The sequence below is a fragment of the Montipora capricornis genome, chromosome 4, assembly GCF_036669925.1.
Source record: "Montipora capricornis isolate CH-2021 chromosome 4, ASM3666992v2, whole genome shotgun sequence".
NCBI lineage: Eukaryota > Metazoa > Cnidaria > Anthozoa > Scleractinia > Acroporidae > Montipora > Montipora capricornis.
The window spans coordinates 8904113-8924112 of NC_090886.1; the positions used below are offsets into that span (position 1 = coordinate 8904113).

Sequence of the window (20000 nt, forward strand, 5' to 3'; positions counted from 1 at the left end):
CACCTGTGTATAAAGATCACTAAGTGTCCTACAGAAGATGACTGTGGCTCGGGGAAGAGAGAGAAGAAGGAGTAACGAATAAGTCGATCATTGATCTCGCCTTTGCCTTTTTTTTCCCCTTACCTATTTTATATATATGAATATTTCATTCAAATGAGGGACTTTTCGCATCCCACTAACCACAAAACGAAGGCAATACAAAATACAGAAGGTTTAACATCTACAGAATTTATAATAAGGTTTCACTTATATTCCAAATGTAGTGCCGCACCGTTGCATATATGTATTACATTTTACGCGGTGTCATAATAAAGTTTACATTAAGTTGATGCTCCTTCATTGCTTTAAAGCGTTCTTGCCCTCGTCAACGTTGTGTTTGCACAAAATCCCCACAACAGTTGGAGGGAACCCCACTTCACCAAAAAAAAATAACCTTACAGTCAAATCAGTCTAAACTTTTTCAAAGAAAGCGTTTGTATCCAAAATAAAGAACTTTTAGAATGCCCCATTTTTGTTTTCAAATTTCGGGGGCGCCGCCATCTTGGATAATGGTGACGTGTTCCAGTTGCCCCACTGTTATTATACAAAAGCTCTTTGTGTCAGAACAATAGGGCAACCCTAACACGTCACAGTTATTCAAGATGGCTGCGCCCACGAAATTTTTGAATAAAAATAAGCGATTTTAAAATACAAACACTCTTTTCAAAACAAATTTTGAACAAATTTGTTTGGAAACAATTTCCTACAGTTTAATCACTCGCTGAAAAACCCCATAAAACCGTTAACACCTGAACCGGCCAGACTTAGTATTTTACTCGTCAATGGGGAACCCCGGGAGTCAATGGGAATCATTCGCATTAAACGTATTCCGTAGTAAGAGTGGAGGTTCCCTTTAATCTTGGATTTCCTTGTAGCCAGACAGCTACGACACACGAACCCCACGTTCTGAACACAACAGTTCATAAATAGTGCGCAGGCCTGACGATAGCTACCAGTATTACCAAGAAAGGATGAGGTAAAAGAACGGATCCTCATGCCGCATCATAGTATTTTAAAAAACAAAGTTTTAGTTTTACAAAGCTATTTTTAACTTCTCGTTTCCAATACCACGCATTACATCATTACAACTGGCCAATCAGGTACCTCTATAAATAGCTGCATAGCTAAAATTGTTGGAAGACGCCTATATATTGGGGATCCCTTTCCTACCTCATCCTCTCTTGCTTTTACCAATGAGGTTTGAAGGGGAGAAAATCATTAACATTTCTACAGTAAAAATTACCAACAGTTCCTTTGTAGCCAGACAGCTTCAACACAGGAACCCCATGATCATGATACTCTGAATTAATCTACCCTGGCCGGAAAAACACTCAGGATCTTAAAATAACTGAGGAGAAAGTGCTGCCTTGTGGGAGGCCCGGTGGCCTCATGGTTAGAGTGCTCGACTCCGGATCGAGTGGTCCGGGTTCTGGCCGGGGACATTGAGTTGTGTTCTTAGGCCAGACACTTTACTCTCACTGTGCCTCTCTCCACCAAGGTGTAGAAATGGGTACCGGCGAAAATGCTAGGGGTAACCCTGGGATGGACTAGCATCTCAGCCAGGGGGGAGTAGAAATACTCCCAGTCGCTTACGGAAACCAGAGATAAGCGCCGGCCTAATGGGCCTTTATAGGCTCGTAACAGAGACTTCTGTGAAAATGGCTGCTACTAACGAGGTTTCTAGAAGAGAAAATCGCAGGCTATTACAGGCGATTTCTTAATCTGAACTCCTTGTCTGTCCATACAAGTGGCTTCAAGGTTGAACTTAAGGAACCCGCACAAAAAACTATCCATTTTTCTTTCTGTCCAAACACATTCCCTTTGTTGTGGTAATATATAGATTTAGCCAAGCCTAAAAGCGGAGCTTCCTGGTCGTTTATTCTTACTGCCTGTAGGGTTAGTGAGAATAAAAGGTTCCGAATTGTTTCGGTTGCTGCTTTAATAATTAAATGTTTTCTTTGTTTTCTTCTATAGAAAAAATTCATTGCCTAACTAGAGAATTCCACGCTAAATTTTACGCTAAAAACCAATATCGCATGAATTACAAAGCGTTGAGTAACGGTTCAGTGCCCAAGGAAAGAATTTGTGGAGTAACTTCTTCCACTCGGTATGAGCAATTACTGGTATTCTGTTTTGTCGTTGTTCTCTTTCGCTCTCCTTTCGTTTCTGTTCTAAACATAGGTCCACCAGGCATCATGTAACCTTATCAGAGCTTCTAAAGATATGCCAAAAATTGCAATACAGAGCAAAAAGCAACTCTAGCAAATTAAAAATAAACACTCGGCTTTAAGTTTATATCCCTCCGATGTTTGACTTGAATAACTGCGTAGCTAAATGTACCAGTGTGGACCACAGATATCACAATATGTCAAACTCGATTGAAACCAGCAAAATATGCAGGAAGAAAACATCTTCCAAACCGTTTTCCACCTGAACACGAAAAGCATTGACTGTGTAAGAACTATAGTTGACGTAGTATTGCTGTGTAGCCGCGTCGAGCCACAGAAAGCGCACGAAAAATGAAGCCTCGCTTATGTTTAGATGAGTTAACCTGGGTTGAACCTGCAATCCAATCAAAAACCAGTATCTGGTCGCCGGTCAACTAAAAAAACAGCAGACCTCGGTGAGCTCTAAGCTTGAGCCCACTTATGTTCACGTGATACTGGTCACCGGATACCTTGTTTTGACTGGCGTCAATAGCCCATTTCCGAGTTGCTGCATGCCTCAGTTTTAAAGCGAGTTCTGGTGTACAACCATTCAAATGAAAATGATTGCACATTCTTATGCAAATCAAACTCATTTAACTTACAATAGTTGAGCACCAACACTCCCTTTGAAACCAATAAAAAAAGCAACTCGGAAATGGCCCATTGATCAAGACATGGATGTCCAATATCAAAGATGTATGCTGTTAACTAGCATGATACTGTTCACATTGGCATACATGGAGGGGTGGACAGACATACGTACAGACGGTCGATGACGCCATGGCTATCAAACCAGATTTCTCGCATCGATGGGTTACCATGCGTAACCATCGCGTGCGTTGGATACGAGATAGTAGGGACTTTAAGATCTGCGACGCGACGGTAACGAAAACGTCATTTAAAATTGCAAGTTCAGGTTTATTAATCTTTTTCGTCGTTATGTCGGCTTGTCTAACTTCTAAAAACTAGTGTAACTCCCCAGGAACTGAATTAGGAGGTGCGGTATTGAATCTACGACAGAAAATTCAAATTCGCTGCCTTTTGTTCACGTTCTCCGTAAAACTTGAGAATTCGTCATTTCACGTCGCAGATATGCCGAAAACGTGAAAGAAATGTACAAAAATGAAAAATGCATGTGCACAGCGTGCAAAGCTATTGTTTTTGCTCATTAAATATGAAAAATTTGTGACGGTTCCGTTGCCGTCGCCTCATAGATCTTAAAGTCCCTGATAGATAGCCAACGAGGCGCCAAGTTGGCTATAATCATCTCATATGCAACAAGCGCGAGTGAATAATTGTTTTATTTAAAACGCCCCCAAAATATAGAAAACTAGACTACAATAAAAATAAAAAGGCCCAAAAAATCATGCATATGCTTGCCGCGTTTGTAGATCATGGTATAATGGCTCATAACCCATGATGGCTTAGCCAATCAAAACTCTCGAATCGCATCATCCAATGATCCAGTAAGTAATAAATAGAGGTATACAAGGGTATGTAGGGGTATACAAGGGTTTATAGGATATATGTTATTGACCAAGCGTGAGGTCAAGATGGCTGGATATTGGCCAAGTTCTTTCTTTGCGTGTTTATGGACAGAGACGAAGTCGAGGTCCATAAACACGAAAAAAAAAAGAACAAGGCCAATATCCAGCCATTTTGACCCAACAAGCTTGGTCAATAAAGGATATATTATATGGGATAAAACATTTTAAAAAGTGATCTTTGATCTTGCGGGACCAAGCGAGAAATCCCGAGCGGGCAGTATAGCTCCATCTTTCCCACTCGGGTAGCCAATCAGAGCACGGGATTTGGTTCATCTTGCCCGCTCACGGAGCTACCCATATAATAATATTTCTTATAATATTCATTACCCTATAATAAGGAATACATAAGGTCCTTACCCAGGTGCCGGCATAAAAGACACACCAGATAAAAAAAGTCACGCCTAAAGTGGAAAAGTCCCGCGAGAAAAAATAAAAAGTATACACACACGCGGGTGGCACTAACAGGGCTCCGTACAAATGTCCTTTTCTCGCTTTCCTCTTTTTTGTCTTTCAAGCCTGCTTGATATAGCGTGATTACAAGCGCAAGCATAATACTTTGTAATACTTTTTCTCCTCTATTTTTCATACTGTAAAGGAACAATTTGATAGATTAAAATAAAATTTAAAAAAAAAGGTTTAAAACTGACCGACCGGACCTCAGAGGGTTGAATCTTGGGAAAAGTGACATCATTCACTCAATAGCTTAAAACTTCAGCATGTAAACAGAGTTTATTATGTATGCAAAATACGAGTAGCACAAAACTTAATTCAATTCAGTCGCATACAAACACATAATTTGCATTCTTAAACTAGTGAGTCTGACGTAATTTTCTCCTTAGTAATGGTGCACTATCAAATAGGAAAATTGTAGATAACATAAACAAGTGTCTTTCTGAAATTAAAGCTTAAAAATTGGGTCACTTGGTGTTGAGTTGATAGTTTTGAAATGCAAAGAAAAAAAAAATTTGATTTTTTGATCATAGTACCACTTTAAAATACATCAAATAGATTTGATAGAAACTTTCTTTCCATAGAATCAAAGACAAGGCACAGATTGAAGTTACAAACAGCTGTATTCAAGAAAATTCATAATTCTTATTTACATCAAATTACTATATACCCACAAAAAACAGCTTCTACAAAGACCCTTAAAAATAGCTTTTAACTCATCTGTAAAAACTGCATACCCATTGCTTAATACATTTAATTTCAAGAATTGCAGTTAAAAAATTTATAGAGTGTTTTCACATGAAGTCACGGCGGCCATTTTGGAGGAGTGAAACAAAGAAGCAGCGGCCATGTTGGAGGAGTGAAATATTCTTTTGGCAATTGAACTCTATATATTTTTATGAAAATTATTCCTTTTGTTTTAGTATGCAAATATGGCAGCTGGTCACAAGAGCGAGCGAGTCCTAATACGTTCAAATTTTTACACTTTTCTTGACAGGTCAACTGTTAGCCACTAGTGGATCTCAGCACAGATTTTAATACTCAGTTTGTTTTAAGCCGGTGACACACAGTTCAACAGTTGTTAGTGAAGAAATGCTCCATTTGTTTAACAAATGTTGAAGTGTGTATCATATCATGTTAAATGCTGAACATAAACAGAGATAAGCCCTATTTCGTTTAATAAGTTACCATGGTCTTGAAACACGGTTCAACATTTGTTGATCAAATGTTGTACAGTGTTGCACGTGAACAATGTACCGATCAGTCTTAAATTACGCCTAATGATAAACAAATCAGTACCTTACAACGCTTGTCCCCGTATTTTTTTCGACAAAATGCACCGTGAACAAACACGCTTCTTCTAGCCACAGTGCTGCCATCTTGGATAATACTCTTCTCCCCAGTTCCTCGCACGCTTAAGCGAGGACACAACCGTGCTGTTACACGTCATAGCAATTGAAAAAAACAAACATGTATTCTTACTTGTTTACGAACGTGCAAATCAGAGCCTTGACCGTCGAAACGAAGGACTCTTGGCACATTTTGATAAAACGTTTGTAAATAGACATATCCTGAATAGTGACTTCAGTGATACAGTAAACACCCGCATATAAGAACAAGTGGCTGAAATTTGGCCAATAATGCACCATACGAATAAGAACAAATTCAGCCTGATAAATAAAACATGTTCTTAATAAAAAGGGAAAGGGTGTTAAAATAACTAAACAATACAGTATGTAGTACCTTATATCAATTGAAAGTACTATGGTGTTCAGCATTGTATGTTAATTAAACCTTTAGTAATATTTAATTGGAAGTATTTCTGAAACCAATTTTAAGAACATTTTAAGAACACTTTCAGGCTGATTTCTCACTAAGCACCCCTCAAATAAGAACATGATCAACCTTAAACCTGAAAAAAGGGTTCTTTTTTGCGGGTGTTTACTGTACTCATCAATTCGAGTTCTCTCTCTTAAAATTTAAGAACATAACGAGTCCTTTACATTTAATACTTTGACATCACTAGTCTTCTGTTGCTCTTTGACACGACAGAACGTGACACGGCCTTAACATTTGGGCTGGACTTGCAACCAATCAAATGAAATTCACATTCTGATATTCACATTTATGGCAACAATAGACGACAAATCTAACACCAACAGGCTGCTCGATCAAAAGCGAATACTGATAATATACCGGTTCTAAAACAAAGATCTCCTTCAAAGGTGGACCATAAAAAGATAATTCATCATAGAAGTGAAACTTATGACCATGTACATTTCTAAAATTCACATCACCACCGGCATATGCTAAATCCAACAAATTTCGACCAACCCAATTTTATAACGACAGTCTGCAAAGTCAGTCTGTAACATTTTATCCCTCTAATTTAAAAATGCATGACTCAAGTAGGGGACAATAGCATTTAGACTTTCCAAGAGTCGGCTTAAAATGATCGTTTCAGGATTTAAAGTGAAAAAATAATTACATGGCTAAAATTTAACACAATGATCGTCCGTATCCTGACTAAAACGTCATTATTTAACCACTCTTATTTAAAACTGCCTTTGACAGTAAAAAGGTAAATATATCAGTGTTCCTCGGCAGTACATAAAGAGGAGCTTTTCAACCACGTGATGCGCTCTGAGGTCCATTGTCGAATAGCGGCCGGGAAGTAGCGCAATGGTGAAGAAATGAACTCGCACCCACTCACAACGCAGCTATTACAACAAGTCTTGACACTGGTTCAAAAACAACTATGGACACAAACACCTAACACAATCAATGGACCCAGACCCGCAACACTGCAGAACTGAAACATGTACCGATCCAATGAAATGAGGAGTTGCAAAGAGATGCGTTGTATCTGGCCATCCATTCAAATGACGAGAAAACTGGCGCCATCTACTTCTAATATCATTCACATGATGGTTGACGCTTACAAAGCTCTCACCAGTCTACGCGTCAAGTATCTTTGAAAAAAGCTCCGGCAATCGGCGCCACATATATTCTGGTCCATAGCGTTAACACAAGACGCCAACTTGTCTGCCAAACCGAAATACATGTACAGCAAGATCTCATGGAAAAATGAAGAGTGGTTGTTTGAAGAAAACCATTTTCCCAGCCAGTTTTACGTTCTTCGTTGTCATTGCAGTTCAAGAATTGTACAGTGTTTATAGAGTTCTCTCCATTTGAAACACCACCGTTCTGACTTTTGAGTCTGTGGAAGATTTCTTTCCGCGTGGTCAATCAATAAAAATCTATCAAAAAGTCCGCCACTGTGACGGCCTTAAAATTCTAAAAACCGTTTCACCCCCAAGAACACTTGATACTTGGAATCTACCTTGCAAAGTCTTAAAAGCAAGAAGAACAGTACCAAGCCGAATCTGCCACCATTTTCGTCAAATTGGGCGATCAATTAAAATTTCTACAGCAGCCTGTCAAATCTCGACTAAATTCCCAGCCACGATTCCTCAAACACTGGAAGATGATTTCGCCGATTGTTTCCGCGCAGCATCCACAACATCAAACAGATGCTTGGCGTCCACAGCCAGTACATGCGCAGCAGAGAGCATTCCGCGGCGGTATTCCTGATCAAGCGTTGTGGTGCTGTATTTCTGTGCCATTTTCATGGCGTTGATAAGTTCAGCCATGTCGGAAGACAATACCTTGTGTGCCATTTCAACCTAAAAAAAAAGAACGTCCAGTAACTTAGAAAGTCGTTTGGCATGGAAAATGTGTGCAAACGTCTTTGGAACAGAGAAGAGAGGAATTTAAATGAAACGCGTGCTACATAACCTCAAATTTGGTCAATTCACGTCGTGAGGGGCGATTAAGAAAGGGCAAGGACAACCTCAACAAAAATAACTTTAACACTACCGCGAGTATTTCTCGATTATTCCGTCTTGTTCACGTTGCACAATATGGGCGAACTGGCCTGAAGCTGGATGGGTACGGACAGTTTTAAAATAAAAACAGAAAATGAATGGTTCATTGTTGCATGCTCACGTTGTCGTCAAAAGCTAAAATTTGGTGATTTCACGATTTTGTTTTGTTGATTACGGCAAAGAAGTGAACTGGCGTGCGTGCCGCACGTGCCGCACGTGCAGCACGATTATCTTTCCCTTTTTAACCAATAATGTTCCTGCTTTGTGACGTTGTCATTTCCGTAACCGTTGTTGTTGCTTACGCTCCCGGTTGTCAGACCCTCGAGAGCGACCCTTGGAGCAAAAGGAAGAGGATTCAAGAAGGCTATTAGGTGGTTAAACGGGCAAGCACGTTGGATCAAACACCAAATGTTGGATAAAAAATGATTGTTAGATATAAGATATATTTACTAGATTTTACTGTTATAATCTTAATTGCAATATATTCCACTTTTAGTTTTTACATTTTAAATTTTAAATTTTATTTTGTTTGTGGAATATCTGTAAATTAGCTGGCGTCCTTTCACAGACCCCGACTTTGGTTAGGTCTGTGAAAGCACGCCCTTGTTGTAGCTAAGTGTATTTTCACAATAAACTTTTATTGTATTTTTTTATTGTATTGTATTGAAACTCAACAACTCAACGGCCTCTTTTTCAAAGCGAGGCCAAGAGCAAAAGCTTTCCCGAGAAATGTTGATTCATGTTACAAGGAAACTATTCTTCGTTGTTCAAAGAGAATTCAGAAAAAAATAATATTTTACTTCCACAGCGATGAAATGGTTACCAAAACAGCCAACCAACGTATAGAGCTAACTGGTTTATTGGCCATTGAAACAGGCAATGACATCTTTTGCTCGGTGGATGGCAAATTTAAATATCACAAGAAATTCCATGTTAGTTTATGTAAAGAATGCACATCGCTGTAGCCAGATCAGCCCAAGGGAATAACCCTTAAAACTTATTAACTTACTTCCTTGTGCGATGAATGATCTAATCTGTAAATTTCTTCGTCGACGTGGGCTAATAAATCTCTTAACGAAAGACCAATTTTCTGCAAAACAAAAACATAGATCGACCATAATTATGTCAAAGGTAAGTATCCCCAGAATTTCCACATTTAAAGTGCTACTATGATCAAAAGTTTGATTGCCCCCGGTTTAAGAATTCTTTTTGATTGCCATTCCCGTTTCAGGACTATTTCTGAAAAGAATTTAAGCAATTATTGGTATTTCATTTGGTACCATAACATTGCCCAAATGTGAACCACTTTTACAGTTAACCATTCAATTAAGACAAACCCTCCAAATTGTTGAAACCGGCTGTAGACACCATAAACGTATGCAGTCATTTATGTTACGTGATAGGTTACCATGGCAACAAAAGAGCCATTTTAAAACGCCCTATGGTTTGTCTTTAAACGCTTATATCTCAAAAACGAACTCGGTGCCCCCATTTCTTATTGGTGAAAAGTGATCAGCAGGATAGGTTTAAAATTCTCTGCAAAGTTAGAAGAAATTTCTCTGGAGCAAATTCATAGCCACCTTCACAACTGGAAGATTGTACCTATACAACTTTAATGGTGCGTACCTTGACAAAGGCTGGATAGTCTTCGCATCGCGCAAATGGGAGACCATTATTCAGACCGATAACTGACTGGACAACGCGAGTCGTGTTAATAAAAACTCTATCTGTTGATCGGTCCTCGGTTGGGTCATCTTCTCTGCGTGGTGTTACGTTCTGAAAAAGGAGAGATAAGACAAGGTTGAAAATTCTCGGTTCTCGTGTGACGTCACGACAACTACGACAACTGTGTTGGTGTCCCTAAAAAAACAAATGGCAGCCGTGCTGGTGTCACTGTAAGAATTTAAACCCATTCTTATGCAAACGTTTTCTTTTGTTTCGGTTAAAAGATCATGACCGGTGACAACTTCCGTGACAACCAAGTATATCTTTTCCCCGCTAAAATGTCTTTTCAAACGAGTTGATAAAGATAAATTGTCCACCGCAAGAAAGTGTCATGAGTTGACGTTTCGTGAGTTAATGCTTCGTCAAGCGTCAGTTCGCTTTGGCACCTTCACTTGTCTTGTCCCCACAATTTTGTACTATTTTAATGAAGGCTGGAAATGGGATGTCTTTAAAAGGAAATTCACTAAGGCTCCTTCTGGTATAATTACTGTTCCTCGCAATTATTTCAAAGTATGGGAGTTTAAATGGAGAACAAGATAGTAAAAGGTCGCAAAGCGAACACTGATAAGTGAAAAAAACCTGTTCTTCTTTATTTACTTTTTCTTGGGGGCGGGGGGTGCCTTACCATGTCAGCAATTGTAGCAGCTTGATGACTTGGCGGTTCTAGCGGTGTGCTATGATCTAAGAAAAAGACCATTGCTGATTAGGTTAAGTCAGATAAAAAGACAGAACAAGAAACAAAGCCTCCAAACAACACCGACGTCTTGAAAAAGTGAAACTCAATCTCGTAGCCAGAGTCCTCGGGCTTCTTGGTCAGCGGGTGAGCGCCCTGAAAGACTCTAGGATAATGCACTCCATTTTCCCAGAAAACGTGGGTTCCGGTCTTATTGCGCATGCTTTAGTTTAAACGGAAACAGAAAAGAAAAAAACAGTAAGCAATAGAAATAGCGGGTTGAAAGTGTTCGAGAAACAAAAATTTTAGGTTTACACACCATAAAAGAAACTGGAGAACTGATCATTGGCTTGCTGTAAGTGAAGATGAAACTTCTGACGCTTTCGCGGTTAGTGTATTTTTAGTGTTTCAGCGTGCATTCAATCGTGCAGAATACCATCGTGCTAGCAACAAGATCGACAATTTTTTGTGAAAAGGACACCAATGTCCTCTTCTACTACAATTTTATGTTTCCGTAATTCTGAATGGCTTCGACAAGACCTTACTCCACGAATTTCTCCTCAAAGAGGCTGATGTAATGTTTTCCCACGGTACTTGTACAACAGCAACAGTAATAACTTTTTACCAGCGTGGGAAAATTCCCGTGCGGTACAAGAGATAATTCAAACCTCGTCGTTTTATTATTTTTGTGATTTATTTATTTCTGAGGTAGAAAAAACAAACAGCACTTAAACTAGTTTTAGATTTTGAATCTCCCTCCAAATTCTGAGGTTTACGAATTACCGGCTTCCTGTAGGACTGCCATTGTTATGCAAGCGACCAATCAAAACAATAGTTCAAGTGCATTATCCCAGAGTCTTTCCGGGCGCTCACCCGCTGACCAAAAAGCCCGAGGACTCTGGGTACGAGATTGAACAAGATTTGGAAATTTAACTTGGAAATTGCACCACCGACGTTTTCGATTCTGTACTGCCATGGACTGGCAGTATCCAATTAAGAAAAGATCTGCACGAGACTCGGTGGGCTATACAAAAGTGGAAAACTATAGCACACATACATTCCTTGGCTGGCTGGCGTTGTTCGATGAATGAAGCCGATCCGCGAGAGTTGTACGACTCCACAGCGGCACACACACCATCCTCAGATGGGGAGAGGAGCTGGGGACTCTTTGGGGAGTGCTGTTGCGCCTAGAGAAAAACAATTTTGCCTTCACTACTCAAAATGATTTACTCGTCAGAGAAGAACAAGAGACCAGACTTCCCTTTTTAAAAAGGTGGATAACGCTATCAAAAGCAACTGAGTAATCCACGACATAGCAATTTACCACTCATGAAGCGGGTCAAAGCAAACTCTAATTTCCCTAAAACGCATTTGCTAAGACTGCTTCTGCCACGCAGAGACGACAGATTCCCATACGATTTCCTACGGACAAAAGTTCGCCATGTAGTTTCACTCATAACAGCAGTAGCAAGAAATTAAGAGAACCAATCAGATTAGAGAGCAGAAGACAGATTAGAAGAAAACGCAGTGATTAGTTAAAAGTGGCGCGCGATTTTCTTGGCTAATCAAAGAGTGTATCACAGCAGCGGTAGATAATTAAATGAACCAATCAGATTTCAGAACTTTTGGCCGTTGCGAGCGGAAAGCGCGGGAAAAGTTAACGGATAGCAGGTATTAATTTGATTCGTTAAAAGTGACGCGAGTTATTTTGGCCAATCACAGCAGCGTGGCTGCACAAAACTATGAAACCGATTTGTTACTCGATTGAAAGGAAGAACAAAATCAGTGATATGGGTAAAACGTACCGGCGGAGGTGAGAATGGAAGGTCGATGTTCTGTTCTTCTTGTTGAAGCCATTTCGAGTCTGCTTCTGATTCTAGTCGCTGACGCCGCAGTTGCTCACGAAACATCTCACGCTCTTTCATCTCCATCTGTGCTCGTTCTTCTTCTTCGAGTCTCAGTAGTTCGGCGTTACTCTGTTGATGAATATTAGTACATGAAGTCACTTTAAGTGCTTTTGTCCCTTCCACCTATGTCGCTCGAGATCAATTCCCGGACTCAACGTGTGGGTTGAGTTTGTTGGTTCTCTACTCTGCCGAGAGGGGTTTTTCTCCGAATACTCCTGTTGAGCCGTCCGAAGTATCAAACTCAAAGGAATCGAGAAGTTTGATTTTAGGTGATTTTTTTTCCATGAGATTTGATTAGATTCGATTTGCAGTCAGCTGGACACGCTTAAGACTTCAATTCTTATTAGTCGTCGCCGCAGTTGTGGTTGTTGTCGTGGTCGTCGTCGTCGTCATCAATAGGGAGCTTAAGCACGCGCGTTTATGAGAAGCGGAAGGCAACCGGAAGAGAACATTTCACGTGCCAGGGCAGTGGTGTCTCCTAGACTTTTATACTAATCATCTCTAATGGGGAAAAGATACTTAGCAATGTGTATGCGGTTGTGTGAAGACAAGTTTAAAGGGAAAACAACTCACCTCCGGTTACTGTCCGCGTCTAAAAAACGCGCGTGCTTAAGCTCCCTATTTACAATACTTGACAACCTATTCCGGGTATCACACCCGTTCTTGCCACAGATAACATTAATTATTAAAAACTGAACTATGGATAGCAGATTTCCACCATTTTCATTGGCTACGCGCCTCGTTGGTTATCTATCACTTCATATCCAGCGCGCCCTCGTAGAATAGTTGTTAAATAACATCTAGCGAATCCTCAGGCAGCATTTCTTTATGTTTAAATCATGGTTTCAATAATTTCCGACATCCGACGAAACGAGTCACTTCCTTCACTCAGAGAAGACGGTTACCTGTTTCCCTAAATTGAAAAAAATTCAAGACGGGTCTTTAACCTAGGATGGCAACATGAATTTGGCTCTTGAAATTTGGCGTTTGGAAGGCTTCTTTTAAAAATAGGCACACAATGTGTGCATGTGTGCGATCATCAAAATTTATATTTGAGAAAACGTGACTCGGTGGTTACTGAAATTAACCACAGCAGTGTGGAATTCGTTTCCCCCCTCCTCCCCACCCCACCTCCCACCCCTCCCGCCCAAAAATGCATTTTTGACCGTCGTTTTCACTGTCACGCAACAAAAAAACAAATTCAAAACCGTCCCATAAAAAAAGCCAAGAACTTGGATTGATGTAGGAAACACCTCTCCAATTCTCTGCTGACACAGAAAAAAACGACCAATCGATGTCCAGTACCGGAAATTGACGTCCAATCAGTGACCTGATTGCTGCTAACAAAATCAATCGGAATGGTCTTGTGCTGACAATAGTGTCACGGCTCGCCGTGACACAAAAATGGCGTGCCTTCAGTCACCCCAAGAGAAAGGGGCCGTTGGACCCCTCGCTGATTCAGTAAATTTACCCTACTCACACCATTTTTTATTGAAACCCTTATCATTTTACCAATAGATATATTCCCTTACAGGACTCAATGGCAGAACAGCAACAATCCAAAATGCTGGTAATGAACTTACCGGTAGATCAATAACAGGCTCCCTCATTTCTGACGGGCTCCGAATTGGACTGGTAGGAGGACTTTTGTAATTTTTCGGAAGTGTGTGACTCCCGCCTACCATGGAATGCCGGGACGGTTGGTCCATTAGAGTGTGGATACCGCTGGCTTCGTGGTACGACTTGAAATTTCTTGGAAGCGTGCGTGATGGAGAGGTCTGAGGCGACAGAGGTGATCTTGGTGATCTTGGTGATGCAGGAGAACCGGGGTATTGTGGTAGAATGGCACCACCTGATCGAGCAAACCAAGAAAATAACATTGCCGCATTGCCCTTGTGATCCTCTGGAAGATCACTGATCACTGGGGGAGCGCTTACAAGAACATAAGACGTGCTTACGAACATTGCAAGACCTTAAGAGGATCACAAGGACAAACGCCGGGTTAAAGAAGCACGTTTCATCAAGGAATTAAGAAGTCCGACACTTAACAGGGATGGGGGCTTGCACCTACCTCTTGTTTACGGCGCACTAAAATGCCCGTGTGGTTTACAGTGACGTGAACAATAATGAAATCGACCATTCGACTGATGACGACGTTGTGATAGCGTCAAAATATATCTGATTTGTTTGGTTCACGTTATGTTTCCGGTGCACGAAAAAAATCTTTTCGACATAAAATCTGCTTCCAAACGCAGTGTGGGCCACTGTTTTCGAAGACCTATAACGATGCAAAGCAGTCTGGGACGTCAACCTGGTATCGAACTCATTCTCCTTCATTACTCGGTTATTGATCAAAGAATGACCACTTGTCCCGTCTTTCAAAGCCAATAAGAAAGTGAAATTTCAATCAAAACAATTTACTGGATTCGCCAGTGGTTGCACAGATTCAATTAATCGAATTCCTAGATGCAACTTTGAGGCAGGAGCCCATGACTAGGAGCCTCCCAATGCATTATATCCTTGAGTCAACCTTTGCACGTATCTTTCTATTTTTAGAACTAATCCTTCAGAAGGAAACTCACATTTACAACAATTTACATCAATTTGCATACATTGCTTTTGCTATTTTTGTCTTTGTTCCACAATAACTTTATTCTGATTGGCCATTCTAAACAGTGTGTGCAGAGCCGAAGAACTCGTGGCGTACTAAATCTTTAAGGTTGGCCTGGCTAAAACGACTATTTAACGATTCAAACGCAACGTGGAAGACGTATTTACTTCATCTATTAGAGCCCGTAGGAGGTCGGTTTTTTCTAAATTGTAATTATGAAGTTTCTGATTATATGATATCTTCTCAATTTTACCACGAACTTTTGTTATGGTGGTCGGAGTTCCGTGAATCTTTCGCTTCAGAAGGTGACTGGAAAATAATTGTTTGGAATAATAAAGAGATTCGAATAGACAATAAGCCAGTGTACTATAAAAATTATTTTAAATCGGGAATTATTTACATACACGATCTTCTTTTTAACTTAAATACAATGGACTCCTATAACTATTTTTCAAACAAAATTGTCAAAAACAATTTTCTGCAATGGGCGGGCCTTCGTCATTCTGTGCCTTCTCATTAAAAGAAATCAGCCTAGATAGATTAACCATATCCCCATCACTTATAATTGGAAATAAAATTTTCGATATTAAAGACAAAAAATCAAAAGATTATTATTTGCCTCTGGTCTCAAAAAAAGCTCAACCTCCTAATATTATCCGCAAATTGAAGAGTGATTTTAATTTCACAACCCAACAATTTAAAGAAATCTTTTCGTTACCACATTTGGTTGCACTTGAGTCATATGTTAAGGCTTTCCAATACAAAGTAATTAATTCTATTCTTTACACTAACAGCAAACTATGCAAAATTGGATTTAGAATTAATGATGCATGTACTTTTTGTAATGATGAACCTGAGAATTTATATCACCTTTTCTATGAATGCCCTCACTCCAAAACGTTCTGGACTAATTTCGAATCGTACTGGTACCTTCTATCGAATCAGCCAATCCATCTTTCTGCGCAAAACGTTTTATTTGGAGTTTTATCAAAACAATGCCCTTTATCAAATTTATTAAACTATTTCATATTAATTGGAAAATTATTTTTGTGGGACTGCAGAAGAAGCCAAACACTTCCTAAAATTCAAGGACTGCAATCGAAACTAAAGATTAAATATGAAACTGAAAAAAAGATCAACAAAAACAACTTCTTTGAAAAGAAATGGGTACTCACTCCAATATAGTTAAATTAAGTTATTTATTTATTTATTTATTTATTTATTTTTAATATGCATGTATCTTTTATTTTGTTGCTCATTGTTTTTAATGTAAGAATATAAATATAATTAGCATCTGTAATCGTATTATTTTGTAAGCAGTGTATAAATTGGTATTGCAAGTTTAAAAAGTAATCATATTGTTTTTGTAGAGTAAGTATTGCAATTGTATTATTGTAAGTAGCATCTGTAATTGTAAGTGCATTGTATTGTAAGTAGTACGTACGCAATTCAATTGTTAAATAGTTTTGATGGTAGTATAATGGATTTTAATAGTTGTTAATTGTGTAATCTTTGTAAGTTGTGTAAGTAGATGTACCAGTGTTGTAAGTAGTGTGAATCATAATAAAAAGTTATCGATCAAAAAAAAAAAAAACAAAAAAAAAGATACTAGCAAAGGTTGACTCATAGGGCTTGTATAGGAGAGGCAAGCTCCTACTCATGCGTTCCTGTTTGAGGTCATTAAAATCTACTGAATGTGAAGCAGCTAAATGCAGATCCACTACACATAACTTGAACTCTAACGCAATAACTCGAATCATTATTTTCTCCACCTGAACTTCGATTTACAGAAAATCTATTGTAAAGAGATCGACTCACCTCTCGGGCTTGTTACTCCTCTACTGCTGTCGACCGTTGACATTGCAGAGGACTGGGCCGCGCTCGTGGGAATGTGGATGAAAGAAGGCTGGATCCCAGGCCTTGAAGGCTATGAAGTGCAGAACAAAATGACGTTATAAGAGCAGGCTAAAATTTCTCACAACTCAAATATTCTACGAAGAAAACGAGAGGGGATATTCCTACCTTTGGAGGGGCGTCCGATAACGCACCTGAAAAGATAAAAACACGTTTTCACATTCTGAAGATCATGGAAAAAAATGAGGGCGGAGGCAGCTAACAGGGACACTGGAAATTATGTACCAAGCACGAGGAAAGTGTAAGTGATATGTGAAACTACAAAACGGTAGAGTACTGGTGGCTTGCATACCCTATAGTGACACATATCAATGCGCGAACACTGGATGAATAACAAAACAATTAACGGTTGTATTTTCTGTCATGACATCCAATATGGCGGAAATGTTGTAACGTGTGAAACACCTCTAAAATTCTCGACCCACGTTCGCGCAATACTTTTCACAAGTCGAGTCTCTCTCAGTAGAACCAGAAGCTCATGACATTGAAGCGTTTGAGTCAGGTTCAGAGCTGGGATTTGTTCCAAGCTTTGTTCCAAGGAAACGAGTTGCAAGTTACAAGCTTCAAATTCATGCGCTTCTGGAAGAACAAGAAGTCGTCATTCAGGAGTTGTAAATTTGCTACTGACCCATAGACAAAGCTTGTATTCTTCGAGTTTCTCGTCGAACTTTTTCATCCTGCTGAAATCTTTCTTCTTGAACAACAACACTGGCAAAAACAAGACGTGAAAACAGACAGACTTTGGCATAATATTCAGGAATCATTATAGTGTTACTTACGCTGAAAAAAGAAAACGCGTGAAGGAGAACTGAAAAAAAAGGTGCCTAGTTAAATAATGTACACGAAAAAATTACTCGGTTCTGGTTGGCTAAAAACAGTGCAGTTCCCATGTAACACGGGTGCAAATTTGTAAGACGAGTCCAAATTACAAAAGGACGTTTCCAAGGTTACAGTTGAATGACTTTTCAACGGTAGTCTTGTAAAGTGTGAATTTGACAAACGTTGTCATCTGTTTCAACCAATCAGTTGAATAAACTTCATAGAAAAGTAAAGCGCGCGCTGTTAACGTTGAAGTCTTCCTTTTTCTCCGTGTATATTAACCTTTTACTAACCGAGCTCGAGGGCCGTACTGGGGAATATTGGCCCGCGGTCGTGGCAGTACGGACCGACCGAGCGCAGCGAGGTACGTACAAAAACGACCGAGGGCCATTATTCCCCTGTACGTATAAGGTCCCAAGCAAGTGAGGTTAGTAAGTTGCTTATTACATGGCACATCGTTTCTTTGAGCGATCGGACACTTCTACGCTTGCTGAATGTTCCGTAGTCTTCGTCTTTCCTAAGCGAACTCTTAAAAGTAAAACTTAATTCCTCTTGCTATAATTGTACTGATGTGATCAAAAAATTGAATTCCACTTTTCTAAAACTTCTTGTGTTTCGCTCAACTTGAATTTCCCGGGAGAGAAAAAAATACGGAAACGGACCGTTTCAATGGTAATGGTCCGTACTTTAAAATTCCGACCGAAATATACAAATACAATATAGCAGACGTCCGTCCTCTATGATCAGCGGTGATTATATATACGCACTTGCCTCAGGCCTTCATGGGCTTTTGAAACCAATGTGCAAGTTAATGAAAAACGCATTGATGGAACATTCCATCTTACCTTAGACGAGTCTTGAGATCTTGGAAAGTGGGTCTTTTAGAGGGCTCATATGACCAGCATTCGAACATGACGCGATACAAGGCAGGGGGACAATTTGGTGGCAGCGGAAGCCGCTCGCCATTCTCTATTTTGCCAATGACTTCATTATTTTTTACCCCTTGAAAGGGCTTGACACCGTACATAAGAATCTCCCACATACACACACCTACAAAAACGACAAAGCAAAACAAGGTACAACTTCTAACACAAGCCATCAAAAAATGATCTAATTGTACACGATAGAAACACATTGAACAACCTCCACTTCACCATAAAAGGTCAAGCTTCAGTTCCCCATTCCCATCCCCACCCCCAAGATAGCACAATTTTTTTTGTCCATATCCAAAAATAGGCACGCATTGCGTACGTGTGGTAGTGCAGTAACACAGCACTATGTAATTGTCAACTCAGCTGCGTTTTGTCTTCCAGGAGATTCAAGTTATCTTTGCGTAATACGTAGCTCTAATAGTACACGATATTGTTTTGGTACCGTTTATCATTATAGTGCCATGGTAGATGTCTTAGGTAAATAGCCCCCTGAGAAGACATGTGGTTACTAGTAAAATACTAAATCCCAAATAGGTTGAAGAAAATAAAAGGGAATCGAGAAACATTGGTTTCGAGGTTGACATGTTGATCATTTTCAAGTTCCCTTACAACTTCTTTTGACCACAGGTTTGAGCGTGCACTCTGAGCGTCTGACAGCTTTCTAAGACAAACGTACACTGACGTTAAGCCCTGTCGGGCGAGGTTAGTATTTGGATGGGTGACCTCAAAATATGGGAATTGCCGTTGCGTCAGAAACATAAGACCGAAAATTATATTTTAACGCTCAAAAATGGGAACTAAGCAAAACAAAACAAATATTGATGCAAAAGTAAATAAATATTGATACACAGTTTTTAGGAAGAGACGAAGTTTTCGAAGTGTAGATCGAGAATAAAATATTTTGTCATCAGCAACAAAATTTGCGACATGAAAACAACTTAAATTTTGAACTGAGAATATAAAAAGTTACCATCAGCGAAAAACATTTTGGGAGATTTTGTTTCTGCAAAGTCAAAAAGTCACTCTCCTAGCCGAGGTTATTTATCACCAGGTAATTCCATCGTTTTGAAAATAGCATCTCCCTTATTATTCATCACCGTCACAAATTCATGCCGAGTTTGGAGCTCACTTTGTTGAAACTCAAGCTCGCTTCCAGCAGACCTGTTTATGTTCGTGAGTTATGCACGCGCTACGGACCTATTTCCCATCACGAACATACAATCACTCACTCGCTCTTTCAAGGGTTTTTTCCCGTGGCCCACTGTGGTAAATCGTATTATTGCAGCTCA

General features: G+C 39.6%; 2 protein-coding genes across 7 annotated transcripts in view; one reads left to right on the forward strand and one right to left on the reverse strand.

Moving 5' to 3' along the window:
- LOC138045496 (serine/threonine-protein phosphatase 6 regulatory ankyrin repeat subunit B-like) overlaps nt 1–329 on the forward strand; it is a 102192-nt gene extending 101863 nt beyond the window's left edge. For all 5 annotated transcript variants that reach the window (XM_068892023.1, XM_068892022.1, XM_068892025.1 and 2 more), the window contains one exon: nt 1–329. This exon is cut by the window's left edge and continues 1031 nt beyond it. The gene's annotated coding sequence lies outside the window, so the exon portion shown is untranslated.
- A 4518-nt stretch (nt 330–4847) lies between these two features.
- The window catches only part of LOC138045468 (focal adhesion kinase 1-like), a 45944-nt gene continuing 30791 nt past the window's right edge, over nt 4848–20000 (reverse strand). For both annotated transcript variants that reach the window (XM_068891983.1, XM_068891982.1), the window contains 11 exons: nt 18625–18829; nt 17589–17668; nt 17069–17094; nt 16865–16973; nt 14019–14287; nt 12334–12504; nt 11586–11715; nt 10481–10536; nt 9757–9906; nt 9140–9220; nt 4848–7929 (listed from right to left, as the gene is read on the reverse strand). In XM_068891983.1, coding sequence (XP_068748084.1) covers nt 7717–7929; nt 9140–9220; nt 9757–9906; nt 10481–10536; nt 11586–11715; nt 12334–12504; nt 14019–14287; nt 16865–16973; nt 17069–17094; nt 17589–17668; nt 18625–18829 — 1490 coding nt within the window. In that variant the 3' untranslated portion in view covers nt 4848–7716. The remainder of the gene's footprint in view (nt 7930–9139; nt 9221–9756; nt 9907–10480; nt 10537–11585; nt 11716–12333; nt 12505–14018; nt 14288–16864; nt 16974–17068; nt 17095–17588; nt 17669–18624; nt 18830–20000) is intronic.